This window comes from Cervus elaphus, chromosome 21 (genome assembly GCF_910594005.1).
Source record: "Cervus elaphus chromosome 21, mCerEla1.1, whole genome shotgun sequence".
Classification (NCBI taxonomy): Eukaryota; Metazoa; Chordata; class Mammalia; order Artiodactyla; family Cervidae; genus Cervus; species Cervus elaphus.
The window spans coordinates 77,693,880-77,709,154 of NC_057835.1; the positions used below are offsets into that span (position 1 = coordinate 77,693,880).

At 37.1% G+C, this 15,275-nt stretch overlaps 1 protein-coding gene across 1 annotated transcript; it reads left to right on the top strand.

The window, feature by feature from the left end:
• The first annotated feature begins 420 nt into the window (after positions 1-420).
• CA1 (carbonic anhydrase 1) lies at positions 421-10,802 on the top strand. Its single transcript, XM_043879163.1, has 7 exons — positions 421-618; positions 1,089-1,286; positions 2,683-2,801; positions 5,433-5,528; positions 6,236-6,298; positions 8,738-8,893; positions 10,107-10,802. The coding sequence occupies exons 1-7, from the start codon at positions 582-584 to the stop codon at positions 10,221-10,223; spliced, it is 786 nt and encodes a 261-aa protein (XP_043735098.1). The 5' UTR covers positions 421-581; the 3' UTR covers positions 10,224-10,802.
• The last annotated feature ends 4,473 nt before the right edge of the window (positions 10,803-15,275 follow it).

A 15,275-nucleotide genomic window follows, 5' to 3' on the forward strand; every position in this document is an offset into this window, starting at 1 on the left:
AGTTTGGGTTTTTCCATAAGATTTTACAATATATTACAAATTACAAACCCAGTGTATTACAAATGATTAGTGATTCTCTTATCTGATTTTAAATTCACATCATGATATTGGTTCTGATCTGCCTGTAAATATGCAAATTATTCTCCTGACTTAATTACTCTTGCTAGTATTGCTTTAGTGCCTAGCAAGGGTAAAAGCTGGGAATCTCAAATGCACAGTCTTTTTAAACTAGAAATTCAAAGAATCATGTGTGATAACTCAGCCAGATCTTCTACTAAGATGAGAATAACAGGGTTTGGTTTTGCAGAAGCCAAGATGTTGATATTTCTCTTTAAGAATATAAGAAAATAAAACAACTGGACCTGACCTGACCTTTGTGAGCTTTTTTAAACAATACCTTTTTTTTTTAACATGCATATACTTCCTGATAGATAAAGATGATGAAATAGTGGCCTGAGTGACTAATACACATGCACAAGGGCAGAGACGTTTCTATAAAAACCTGCGAACTGTGGTTTCAGTTAACAGTCAGTTTCAGGTGTTATCTTTGTTTTCAGAAAAAGAAAACTAAGTAGAAGATCATGGCAAGTCCTGCCTGGGGATATGATGGTGAAAACGGTAAGCATTCTTCTGCTCATGTAGATCAAATAGCAGCTTATTCCCTTTTCCAGTAAAAGAGATATTGAGCACTTAAAATAACGGTAAAGTCATAGATTAATGGTTTGAAGTGCCTTTGACTTACATTTGCTTTGCATGCATTCTCAACAGTTGTCCTTTGGGCCATGATTGTCTACAAAATGTATTCTGCCTTTTTTCTCCTCTCTTCCTCTCAATGTACAGAGAGGTCTGTTGCTAACAGCAAAATATGTATAGTCTGATCCCATAGACTATATTACTTCTGTTGACAAATACACTTTTTTAGTGTAGCATGGAAAAGGGTCATTCTCAAACCTTGAATTTCCATTAAGTTAACCAGAATATCATTTAAGATACCTGAGTAAATCCTAATCTAGTAAAGTTATATTCCTAAAACTTGGACTCAAGCATTAGATCAAGTTTTGATTGTAATCATATGCTTGTCCTGGTAGGTCCTGAACACTGGGACAAGCTGTACCCCATCGCAAATGGAAATAACCAATCTCCTATCGACATTAAAACCAGTGAAACCAAACATGATGAGTCTCTGAAACCTGTCAGTGTCTCCTACAATCCAGCCACAGCCAAAGAAATCGTCAACGTGGGACATTCCTTCCATGTAAACTTTGAGGACAGTGATAATAGATCAGGTGAGCCAAAAGAGCCTTCTAATTTTTGTCTTTGACTTTACTGGGGAAATTTAAGCAATAGGGCTTTCAGAAACACAAACACCCATGTTCAGTCTTTTGTGCACATGTGTAGCATAGATGCCATCTACTGAGGCATCTTGAGTTTTAAAACATTTCCAAGTGTTAAAGGTGATTATGGGGACTCCCAGCTCTGTCTTTTTTCAGCCCTTTTCCTTCTCAGTGACTCTATTCCATCTCTTCTGGCTCCCAATGTCTTTATGCTAACTTTACACCCTCTGAATAAACAGGCTTTTTCACAAAATTCTGTGAACCCTCACGAATGTAAAAACTGAAAAGGCAAATATTTTCTAATTGAGATGAGGGTGGAGGAGCACATTAGGGAAGAAATATAGATGAAGAGTATATTTATTTTGTGTGGCCAGAAAAAAGCCTCCATAACCGTGAAGTGCTTGGGTACCAGTAAAAAAAAAAGAAAAAAAAACTGGTCTTGGGTATATCTTGGATGGAATCAATCTGTGCATAAGTATTTTGTCTAGCTTCCCCTCTCCCTATTAAGATCATAGTAACTGAATTATCTTCATCTCCCAGAATCTAGCACACTTCCTCATTCACAGGAAAATTCTCAAAGCTGTTTACTGAATAATTTATTAAATGACAGATTAATAAATCAGCTCTACTGTCAAAAGGAAAAATTTGTCTTAACACTTTCCTCCAAGGTTCTGAGCCTAAATTTTAGACATCTTGGGGCTACATCCTTTGTTAATATTGGATTAGGTCTGGTAGTATGTGTGTTTTATTAATCATATGGTTGGATAGACTCTCTAAAGCAAAATGACCCTTCAGTGTTAGAATTTTAAAATTTAAATTTAAATTAAATTAAAAAGTGACCCTACTGTCCTGCTGGAACTTTCTTTTGGTCCCTAGCTAGGGATTCTCAGCAAAGCTGTCAGAATACCCTCTTGTATCTTGATCAGTTACAAGCTATGTGTGGAGTGATTTGTTACTAAAAATAAATTGCTAGATACCTTAATGCATACTGTCCATTACTGTCTGTTGAAAGAATGAATGAACTGATAAACGAAAGCAGATTCAAGGAAAGGCCTATAATCCTATAATTCACTCGTCTTCCACTATGTTTTCTTGAAAACAGGAAAAGATAAAGTTATAGCCCATGTGCTGAGAACCATATATAACTCACGCACTATCTTAAGGCACCCCACACATTTGAAGACCATCATTGTGGACACAGGGGAAAAAAACCAACAAGATGGAAACTTTGGCGCTACTGTTTATTTTTATTTCTACTCAATCCAACTGAATGTTAATTTGTCTTAAACGCAGAGACAAGCTGGAGCTTATGACTGTGATACTAATAGCAGTTTCCTTTTTCTTCTAGTGCTGAAAGGTGGTCCTCTGTGTGAAAGCTACAGGCTGCGTCAGTTCCATTTTCACTGGGGCACCACAGATGACTATGGCTCTGAGCACTTAGTGGATGGAGCCAAATATTCTGCAGAGGTAATGTAGCTTAGTAAGTGAGGGAAAGCTACACCGAGTCCTCCCAGAAGTAGCTCCCTTCTAACGTGTATGTGTGTTAGTCGCTCAGCGTGTCCAACTCTTTGTGACCCCATGGACTGTAGCCCGCCAGGCTCTCTGTCCATGGGATTCTCCAGGCAAGACAACTAGAGTGGGTAGCCTATCCCTTTTCTAAGGGATCTTCCCCACCCAGGGATCAAACCGGGGTCTCTTGCATTGCAGGCAGATTCTTTACTCTCTGACCCATCAGGGAAGTTCCTCTTATCACATAAGACACAATTTCAATGGCTCCAAAGAAATGAGCATTCTTGGGCCTGTAAAGAATTCCTAGGTTCCATTAAACTTACACAGACACGCTGCATTTGGCCATAGAGGAGAATTTTTCATGTGAGGGAGGCAGGTGAATTTGCAGACAAACTCCTGAGCCTCAGAATCTGCTTTCATTTCAGAATGTCTCAAAAACTGCCTGACATCAGGCTAACCTCAAAGGGAGTTGCTACTCTCCTTTTAAAGCTTTGACCCCCAGCAGGAACACACCATCATTCTGTTCTCATTTAAAGGCTCCAGTGTGCACACACCCGTAGCAGAGGTGTAGCCAGGCCAAGGCACCCCATTAAGATCCTACCGAGAGGGCCAGTTTAACCTCAGGAGTCATCACAATGAGTAGCATACTCTGGATGAGGGTTTGGGGTTCCCTGGCCGCAGGCCACTACCCTCTGGCCTCTTGACTTGCCTCCACATGGAAGTCTGTGATTCAGTTCAAGACATTCTGTCTGTATGTCCATGGGAAAATCAAGAAAATGTGCCTCAAACTCTCAACAGTGGGTACAGAGACTGAAAACAAAAAATTTTTGTTCTTTGTATGTATGACTATTCAATATGTTTGTACCAATACAGACGGGTTGGCTTTTTTGTTTTACTCTTATAGAATGAATTTGTAATACACATAGTTTTGCAACATTTTTTTCTCATTTGCCAATGATCATGATCATTTTTCCAAGTCAGTAGGAATTCCTGAAGTCTGTATGGTATTTCCATGTACACATATGTTAGAATTTATTAACTAATTCCTACATAGGAACAATTGCAATGCCTTTCGCTTTTCATTCTGTTGTTTGTTTGTTTTTTTACAAATAAGATCAGCAATGAATACATTTGTACAAATATCTTACACACTGGTGAAAGCAATTGTGTAGGGCAGATTTTTATAAGAGGGATTGTTAGGTACAAAGCATGTGTATTATTCATTTTGATAGAAGACTTGGGAATAGTATACAAATAAAACTATGTTACACTGGAAAGCCAGGCTAATAACTTTCAATGGTACAGAAATTCATTACATGGTTTTTTTTTCTATTTATTTTTCATAAAATTGAAAGTGGACTGAAATCAAATGGGCCGAAAGCCTAAATTAGTAATAGTATTATGTCAGGGGCAGGATATTTGGTTGTATCTAAGAAGTCTGAATCAATGACTCTCTTACCTAATTTGAGAAAAGTAAAATTAATCCAGGCTAGAGCTGACAGGTACTCAGTCACTAAGTTCGACATATGAGAGAGGGTAAGAGGGAGGGTGGGAGGGAGACCAGCAGGAGAGAGCAGGGGAGAAAGACAGAGGAGAGAGAGAGACGAGAAGTCTGGGTGGCGGGGAGAGGACTGGTGTGGTTTAGCGTGACCCAAGCGACCCGCTGATCACTTTACGTTAGGTGGTCAGAAAAAGACTTTTTCAGGAGTAGCATTTGAGTTCAGCCATAATTCCGGTCAAAATCCTGCCATTTTGACTTGACATCCCAGAGGAAAATCAGCAGGTAATGCAAAGACTTAAAGCTGTGTACTACGTGCAAGGCTAAAATCTATGCCCTATGCTGAAGGATGGATGCCAATAAGTGGAGAAAAGTAAGAAATGAAAAACTGCTGCATTTTTCAGTTGAGCAATTAGATGGAAGGTGATGCCTTTTCCTAAAATGGGAAAGTGAAACAGGTCTGGAAAAGAGAAAGTCAAGAGTGCTAGTTTGGCCTTGTTAAGTTTGAGATTCACATCAGGTATCCATGTGGTGATATCAAGAAAGTATCAGGAAGTCGTGCACATATACTTGGATATACAGGTCTAGAATTTCAGAGAGGACTTAGGCTGAGGATGTTGGTTTGAAAGGTGTCTGGATATGCTCAAGAGAACCTGCCATTGGCCAAGACTCCAGATATCTCAGGAGCCCCTTCTCACAAAGTTATCAAGTACCTCAAGTTAGAAAATTATTTCAGTTTTTGTTTCCAAACTAGTTAGCCAGAAATACTTGATCTTCTCACAATAAACAGAGAGGTGTTTGTTTGTTTTGTTTTAAGAAGTAATATTGAATAGTTATGATATTGTGGAAAAAAGAAGTTTTACTTACTGGTTCCAGGATTTGCAATGTGCCCACTCTATTCAACTCTATTTTCTTAAGAAAACCCTTCTTAAGAGTGCAAGCATAGCCTTTCCCATGCCCTGAATAAAGGGTCACACAAGTTTTATCTATCCAAGCCAAGATAAATCTTTATATATCAACCTGTTAAGGTCTAACTTGCATTTTACCTTCACAGTGGTATGAGTAACTGCTCAATCACGTTGTGTTTTTAGCTTCATTTGGTTCACTGGAATTCTGCCAAGTACCCCAGCTTTGCTGATGCCGCCTCACAGGCTGATGGTTTGGCGATTATTGGTGTTTTGGTGAAGGTGAGTCATAGAGAGTATCAGAGCTATGCTAAAATTATTCCTTACCAATCAGACCTCAAAATAGGATGAAATACAGCAGAGGGATATTTGCATCTTTCTTTTCTTGAAATGTCCCCTTCTACTAGTGACAGAACAGGTAAACAAGCGGGTCTCTAGTGTATGTCTGCTTTCTCTTGACTTTCCCCTCCTGAAGAGAGAAATAAATTTCAGGCAGAGGTGAAATGGGAAGGTGTTGATGGTGGGACTAATTTTTTTATTTTTCAGCTCATCTTTCACTTTCCTTCTAAACTTTCTACATCACAGAGTCAGGAGTTTATCAATTTAATATTTCATCAGGAAAAAAATATGAAGAGGACATTTGTCCCATAAAGAAAGTTCAATTGATATTTAATATGGATGATTCAAATCTTCTACTGGAGAGTCCCTGAAAAGTCCTATAGGGAAGTTATTATTAAATTGAGTATATTTGGGTTACCAACTTTTGGAATTATAGCAATTCTAGTTAATCTTTATTGAACACTTATAACATGCCATTCATTTTAATTAATAGAACAGACCAAAGAGATTTGCTTTTGTATTTTAGTTTTGCTAAATCCCTGTATTTTGACTTGCATATCTTTTCTGTTTTTAATTTTTTAAAAATTAACTAAATAGGATTTTACTTGATAACAATTTTTATCTCACACTTTATTTTTTTAAATCTCTAGGTGGGTCAGGCCAACCCAAATCTGCAGAAAGTACTTGATGCCCTACAAGCAATTAAAACTAAGGTAAATAGACTAATTAAGTTAGTTTAAATCAGAGAACAAGAATCTACAGAACCATGGAAATTATTTAATTGCATATTTAATATAAGGAGTAGGAAGTCCTAAGCAAAACCATCAATCTGAAAATCATGTTCCTTATTTCTGAGGTCTCTGACTCAGTGATTTATTTTGGTTTTGTATCTCATAGTTACTGCTTATCCATTTAAGCAAGATGAAGCCTGTAGAAGAATGGTTTTCATAGCTGTTTCACAGATCATAACCATGATGCCCACTGTCAGCTTAGAAAAAGATGAATTTCTCTGATATATTTAACCTTAGCTTCACCATTTTGATAATAAAGAGTTAAATCGTATGTCAGAGATTTGCCATTGTCATTCACAGTTTGGAGACCTATCATACTTTTATATAAAATAAATCTAGTTCATGTTGAGTCCAAAAAAATTAAACTTCAAATGAGTATTTTATAAAATGAGAAAGCTTAAAGATAAATAAGCACTCAATTCAAGAATATAAAAAATTATATATGAAAAGAAAGTAGAAGGAAATGATTAATTTAGATGAAGCAAAAAATTAATAAAATAAGAGAAAATATGAATAAATATAGGTAAAATTTTATTAATAAAATGAAAAGCTAATTCTTTGGGAAAAAATAACCAAAAAAAGACACTTTTGGCACTTTTGATGATGGGGAAAAAGTATAAATACAAAAAATTATTACAAATAAGGAAATGGGTCATAATTAATGATGTATTAGAAGGTTTTAAAGGAGAAAAGTTTGTACAGTTGACCCTTGAACAACATGGGTTCCGCGCAGGCCCAGTAAACTGTGGATTATTTTTTCAATAAATGCTTGCTCTAGCACCACACAGTTGTCCCTTAACTGAACCTGCTGATGGCCAACCACGATTATGAGGGGCGACCATAAAGTTATGTGCGGATTTCCCCTAAGCCCTATATTGTTCAAGGGTCAGCAGTACCACACTACACAAGCAAATTCGAAAATTTAGATCACATAGATGAATGCCTGGGAAAATATAGAGAAACTGACTCAAAATTTATTGAAAGTCTAAATAGACCAATAATCCAAAAAAAAGTTGAAAAAATAGTAAAAAAGAAAAAATGTATCCAGTAAAAGAAAACTCTAGGCCCAGACCACTTTATGGGGAAATGTTACACAACTTTTAATAAACAGTCATGCCACTTTTAACTAAACTGCCTAGATTAGGGGACAAAAACACTTATTTCAATTTAATTTAATGAAACCTAATACCCAAACTGGTTAAGAACACCACAAAAAGGATATCATAGGCCAATCTTACTTAGGAATATAGCTAAAAGAAATATTAAAATAGATTACAGTAAATCGTATTCAACAGTATATAAAAGAGTCATGCTTTCAAACTAGTAGAATTTATCCAAAGAATGCAAAGATGATTCAATATTAGACTATCTCCCAATATAATTTATTACATTAGCAAATTTCACTTGTTAGATGCTTGGAAAACATTTGATTAAAATTCAGTGTCCATTCCTGAAGAGTAAAAGAGAGAAAGAAAAAAATTCTGTTAAAACTTAAATTGAACTTAAGAAAGAATACCAAATAGAAATTGGAATCAAGCATCAAACTTAGTAGTGAAATATTTGAAACGTTTTCATTTCAATCAAGAATAAAACCAGGGTGTCAATTGTGACCACCACAAATGAACATTCCAATGAATGTCCTAATCAATGTAGTTAAATAACGAGAGACCTGAGTACATATTAGGATAAGTATTAGAAAATCAAAGACAAAACTATCATCAAGTGTAGAGGTATGATCATTGACATCCACCTGGAAAATTACAAAATAAACATACTTAATACACAAGTTCTAATAAAGTTGACTACATAAAATAGTAGCATATGAAGATCAATTTATTTTCTATACACCAATATGACCAATCAGTAAAGAATAAAGAATATAGATTATAAAAAAATTTTTAACCTTTGCTTATACTTAGCCAAGTGAAGAAGGAAGAAGACAGATCAGTCACAATTCTAATGCAGCACATTTTCAGTTGTCTATTACTTTTACTGTTTATATTTACAAACATGTTGTTGTTGTTGTTTAGTCAGTAAGTGGTATCCAATTCTTTGTGACCCCATGGATTGTAGCTCACCAGGCTCCTCCATCCATGGGATTCTTCAGGCAAAAATACTGGAGTGAGTTGCCATTTCCTTCTCCAGGGGATCTTCCCAACCCAGGGATCGAACCTGTGTCTCCTGAATTAATGGGGAGCTGAGCCACCACTCAGATACCAGTCATGAAATACTATGTAATAGAAACATTGATTAAATGCTTTGCTAAGACCTATCTATCAAATAATATGTATGTCATATATGTAATGATGTAAATATCTTATATCATGGCACAATAATATATTGCTTTTCTTTTTCTCTCAGAACAAGCAAGCTCCATTCACAAATTTTGACCCCTCTGTCCTCCTGCCTTCATCCCCGGAATACTGGACCTACTTTGGTTCACTGACTCACCCCCCTCTTCATGACAGTGTCACCTGGATCATCTTTAAAGACCACATCAGTGTGAGCTCAGAACAGGTAGAGTATCAGAGGTGCATGCACAGAAATTGGAAGTGCAAAGCAGGAATATTGGCTCAATTCATACTGAGGGAAATTTTTATTGCAATTTGATTTTGGAGAGTTCCCTTTTCCTTTCAACTGAAAAAGACTTATTAGTGACATAAGGTCTATTTAATAACCAAAAAGTAAAGTGTATTTATAAGCACTTTTTTTTCTTTATGTAGAGATTCAGAATTCCCGCTATTCTTTTCACCTTAATAAGGAAAAATCCAACCCTGTTACATATCTTCCTAAGAGCTTCAACAACAAAAGAAAACGGTCACTGGGAGTGCCACTAAGGTTTTGGGAACTGTGACGCTCGAGTGGCGTACCTTGATCATTGACATTGGTTTTTCGTTCTTTTTTAAAGCTTAAGCTCTTAAATATTCAGCAAAATATCTCATTGATTATTGTTTATAATTATGATAAAAACTGCCATTGATTGCAGAGAAGGCAATGGCAACCCACTCCAGTTCTCTTGCCTGGAAAATCCCATGGACGGAGGAGCCTGGTGGGCTGCAGTCCATGGGGTCCCTAAGAGTAGGACACGACTGAGCGACTTCACTTTCACTTTTCCCTTTCATGCACTGGAGAAGGAAATGGCAACCCACTCCAGTGTCCTTGCCTGGAGAATCCCAGGGACGGAGGAGCCTGGTGGGCTGCCGTCTATGGGGTCGCACAGAGTCGGACACGACTGAGCGACTTAGCAGCAGCAGCAGCAGCCACTGATTGAGCAACTCTTTTTATCAGGTGCCTTACATACGCTTCATCAGTCAAGTCGCACAGCAAGCCTGTAGGACAGGCAGTGTGGCCTGTCGGTGTAAGAGCTAACACTTCTTTAGCAATGCCAAACGCCATTCTAAGAACCTGATGTGTGTCAGCCCATTTAGCCTTCACCAACACACAATGAAATAGCACCATACGGAAACTGAGGCGCCAAGCAGGGCAGTCTCTTTCCCAAGCGTAAGAAAGCTGGGATTCTAATCCAGTCAGTCATGGATAATTGAAGCCAAATGCTTGGTACAAAGACATGTGGAAGAACTGTTGGCTTCCTCCCTTTCCATCTGTGAAACCACTGCAGTCTTCAACCCGATTTTCTAAATATCAGTGCATCAATCATATTAGGAAAAAAAAGTGTTCTGTGTGACATCAATAGCTTTTGCTTCTCTAAACATGTTATCCTTGCCCCAAGCTGGCGCAGTTCCGCTGTCTGCTAGCAAACGCTGAAGGTGATCGAGAAGTCCCCATCAAGTGCAACAACCGGCCGCCCCAGCCTCTGAAGGGCAGAACGGTGAGAGCTTCATGCTGACGGGCCCGAGAGGAAGCTCATCTTCCCTCAGGAAGCACAGCTCTGCTTCTGACATAATCCAACAAAACAAGCTTTAAGAAACACGTTTCTTTCAATACCAGTAAGACAGCCTACTTGCGAATTTACTCTGCAGAATGCAAAATTATTTTTTGTGCTTAATGTTGATCTCAAATAGTAATCTGTAAGTTCACTAAACTTGTGCTTAAATTCAAATCTATTACATTGATTTCTTTATCATTGCAATCAAGGCATACTTCATTTCTTAATGACTTTTATCCCTTTGCATTTTATTCAGTTTAATTGAACCAAAAATCATTTTATCCCTTTCTTCTTATCTATTATGTACTGTACTTCTAAAAGGTATTAGGTTTCTACCCCATTTACATTCAAGAATCTTAAATGCTTTCATGTGAAACATTATTTTGATGCAATATCAGGTCTATTACTCAAATGTGATGATCTAAGAGCAGCTTGAGATGAAATGTTAGGAGTTCATTTGCTTACTCTTGAAGACCAATATGCAGCTAAGATGACAACTGGGTTTTATATCATTACAAAATAAAGGGCCCAACCTTGCTACCATTTGTGTGCTCTATTACAAAAATGCTACATCTCATATAAGAACTGACACTTCTGGTTATTCCTCCACCCTTAGCAAAGCCAAGGGGGTTGTCCCATTATTATAACTAGTTAGCTTACATGAAGAATCTGTACATCAAATTTGGAAAAAAAAAATCACCTGTGAATTATTTATAAAAATAATGACGGAATCGCTTGACTTAGAATCATATAGAAACATCACATAGTCATTTAGTCTGGTGTGTACTTAACCTGAAGTCAATTCTTTCTGAAGCCATATCTACACTCAGAATTCTACAAATCTTGTGTCCGGTGTTTAGTTTTGTGATTTACTTACTTTCTCTTCTCTGAGAAATCGTAATGGTGATCAAAACCCACATCCATTCCCATGTTCTAGTCTTGTCTAATGTCACAGAATCAGTCAAAACTCCTCACAACTGTAATCATGGTTAAAAAGACAGACAAACCAGATTCTTTATTGCTCTGAGGGCAATAAAGATCCTAGGAGACATCGTTGTACCTAAAAATCCTAGGAGACATCTTTGGAAATTTTTATTTGGAGCTCAGAATTTAAGTGAATCTTCTTTATTAAAAATGTGAGGGCCAAGGAGCACTTCATTTATCTCAGCCCCCATAAACATTCTAAAGAATTAAATACTTTCTTTGCAAGCGTACTCTGACTGTGTGTATTAATATATATTTGCCAGATATTGAGGAGGCCTGAAACAGGCTTGATAAATTTTTCATCTAAAGTTATCAAAGGTCATCACGAGGGCCAAAGAAAGAGGAGTATGATTTTAAGAAATACCTTTGCAAAAGAGGCTCAGGACCTACAACGTTTGAAAGTATTTTCCGAAAATAAATTGAACAATTTAAAAATAAATCTCAAGGCAAGGATAAGAAAAAGGACTCGACTTGATGACCCACATTTTTTTTAAGAAAGTTAAAAATGGATTCCAGGATTTAAATACATCTGTAAGTCTTATTATGGAAAGGGCAAAGAAGTGACAGAAGATATATGATGGTCATCAAACTTTATCCCTTAGCTAAATGCCAGGTGGAAAGCGTGGATCCCAGCTACTTGCTTCTGCCAGAATTTCACATATTTGGCAGAGCCACGAGGTGCATTATGGGAGCTGTCCACGTTTCTCTGAAGTAGCCGATAAAAGCAGCTGCTGAGAGGGGACATGTGGACAAGACATCGGATCACCTAAGCATGCAGCGCGAATGTTTCTTTGACTCACGTTCCTGTTTTGTGCCCTCTCCCTTTGTTGCCAACTTGGGTGGAGGATTTGAATGTCCTGCAAGGATTCTCTGTCTCTTCCACGATGTTTGGCCACTGACTTTCTTTCTGCCAAATCTGCTGGGCTTCTAACCATCCAGAATAACCATGCCAGCTGATGGGCTCAGCAATAGATTCAAGAGTAGAAAGGCGCGTCTACTCGCTGGTGGCTTTTGTCTCAGGACCACCCTCTTCATAAATACCATGCTGAGCTTTAATGAAACCCTTTAGTTAATCTGTGAGTCCAGGTAGCTCCAGCTGTTTTCTAAATTATTCATTTCTATAAGCTTCAGCAAAATAGCTCTGAAAGCATTAAATTAATCAAAGAGAATTAGGGCAAAGGAAAGGGAGGGGGGAAATGTTGCAAGATTTAATTTCCTGACAGAACTCAAAAGAGAAAATTTTCATTTACTATAATTCTGGTTGTTCTATATTAGTGGTTCTTCACCCTTTTGTGAGCATGGATTCCTATAAATATGTGAGTAAAGCTATGAAACTTCTCCCTACCTCCCCACAAAATGAAAAGGATTATATATATCTGAAATTTTACATCGATTTTTAGAGTATTTAGGACTCATTCCCTTCTTTGGTTCCTCATAACAAAGTCAATCCTGGACCCCAGGATGAGATCCTGACTCTAAATGATTAAAAAAAAAAAAAAAAAAAACTGAGCTACAATGGACTCCTGGTCTCTCTTTTATCTCGCTTCTTAACATTTATTTTTGATTTTGTGCTTCATTTTTTATAGCAGGTCCTTAGAATAACAGTGTATTTCCAGTATAGCTCATGAATTATCCCTTTGCTGTTTTTCTATTTTCCAAATATTGTTTTGGGCTGGTATGAGGTCCCATTGTAAAAGAGATGAAAAATAAAAAAAGAAAGATAATCCAAACCTCCGTGCATTTGTTCATTTATTCGTGGGCAGACTAACCAAGAATTACAATGAGAGTAAAAAGGCTTAGAAGAAAAAAATCTTTTGAGGAAGATATCAGATAATAATGGGTTCAAATCACTCTGAAAGTCATCAACACTTTGTATCTAAGACCAAGAAAGCATAAGGAATTATTTATATTCTGAACACTATCTTCATGATTATCTATAAATACCAAATACTTATTTACCACCTGTTCTCTATGAGACATTGTACTAGGATTCCCTTATTACTCTTACTAGATTTGGCTATTTTAAATCTCACAAGGTAGACAAGGAGAAAGACAGGCATAGATAAAAATGAAAAATTTCATTTATTCCAGGACTGCTCCATTTGACATAAAGGAAACATGGATGTGGATAGTTAACCTACTGCAAGAAAATAGTGGATTTTATATTCCTAGGCCTATATGGACACATTTATAAAGCTAAGGGGAAAATGTATAAAATAAAAAAGATCTTAATAGAAATGTAACATACTTGAAAGAAGTTAGGAGAAATGGCCTCACGTATTTCTGCTTACAAATACCACTTTTAATAGAGAAGTAACTCTTAGGAGTAACTAAAGTCTTAAATATATGTGCATACCCTCATCTTGTATCTTTACAAGCATCTTTAGTACCTTTATCTTAAAAGTAAACCGATGGACAAAAGGTAAGGTTTGCAAGCATTAGAATGCTCAGAGCCAAGTGCACTCGCTAGAGGTTTCTCAGAAAGGCATCTGGGCTAATCCCCTTACTATGAGAAGGTAGAAATAGCAATTATGTCAGAGAGGAATAGCGTTTAAGTGGCCTTATTTTTTCCCCTCAAAGACTAGAGAATATAACTTCCCCAAACCATCAGCAAATATTCAAATACCCTTTTAGAAGCAGATACATGCCAAGCTATTTGGATGTGCTATTTTCCATCATGTTATTAAATCACCTAAGTTGCCAGCAAAAACAAACAAGCCTACCATGCAGGAATAATGTTTACTTACTCAGAAAGAATTAGTTAGAAAATTAGTTACTTTGGTGCATCTCACTCCTACACCATAATAAATCTGAGCTGGATTAGATGTTTCAATGAAATAATATGCTATAAAAATAAGCAAATATTTAAATATATGATAGGAGAAGAACTTTTTCTCAAATATCAAAGTCACAAACTGAGAAATAACCCAAATACCTAGGTCAAGCAACAATAACAAAAAAAATTTTTAATGAAAAGGAAAGTGGTAACTGGAGGAAAGTTTTCAATAGAAATGCCAGTCACAGGAACAAGGTCTTTGCTATAGAAAAAGGTTTCATTTTTTGTTGACATAAAAATTGAATTCTCAAGAGAAAATAGCAAGACTATATAAACAGGCAACTCTGTAAAGAAGAAAGACAAGACTGACAAATATATGAAAAAATGCTTAATCTTAATAGTATAGCTTTAACAGTGTTCTCTGATTCTTTGCATATAATATTGGTAAATATTTTTTAAATAATACACAGTGTTGTCAGTGATGTAAAGAAATAAGAACTGCCATAAATTGCTGGAAAGAGCATAGTCAGTCTATTCATGAATAATGCAAAAGTTGTATTCCAGAGGAAATTTCATTACCAAAAATTAAGTAAACTGTAGATTCAATGTAGGAAAGGAAATTTAAATTGTAGAATTCTAGACTTGCTGTAATGTGGTTAACTTTTCTATTACTCTGATTCCAAAGGCTATAAAAATTCTATTTTTTTACATTTATGATTTTTCAAGTTTATATTTTCATTTGAGATCAAGTTTCGAATGCTCTCATCCAATTGCCTGTTTGATGTCTCCACTTTAGCTCAATTGGTAGAGAATCCACCAGCATTGCGGGAGACCTGGGTTTGATCCCTGGGTTGGGAAGATCCCCTGGAGAAGGGAAAGGCTACCCACTCCAGTATTCTGGCCTGGAGAATTCCATGGGCTGTATAGTCCATGGGGTCGCAAAGAGTCGGACATGACTGAGTGACTTTCACTTTCACTTTCTGTCTCCATGCAGTTGTCACAAGGACATCTCAACCTGTTCAAAACACAGCCCTTGGAGCGCCCCCAGACCTGGCGCCTACCAGCCCCAGTGGGGCCAGCGCTGACAGACAGGGGGATTTGCTCATAGCCCAGGGGCCAATTGCACGGTTGTTGGTGGTAGTGTTTAGTTGTTACGTGGTGTCCAGTTCTTTTGCAACCCCATGGATTGCAGCCCACCACGTACCTTTGTGCATGAGACTTCCCAGGCAAGAATACTGGAGTGGGTTTCCATT

Bases quoted from the DNA above. Each gene is read 5' to 3' on its own strand.
- CA1 (XM_043879163.1), top strand. From the start codon at position 582: ATGGCAAGTCCTGCCTGGGGATATGATGGTGAAAACG. The intron at 619-1,088 runs GTAAGCATTCTT...TTGTCCTGGTAG, and splicing joins GGGATATGATGGTGAAAACG to GTCCTGAACACTGGGACAAG. The intron at 1,287-2,682 runs GTGAGCCAAAAG...TTTTTCTTCTAG, and splicing joins GGACAGTGATAATAGATCAG to TGCTGAAAGGTGGTCCTCTG.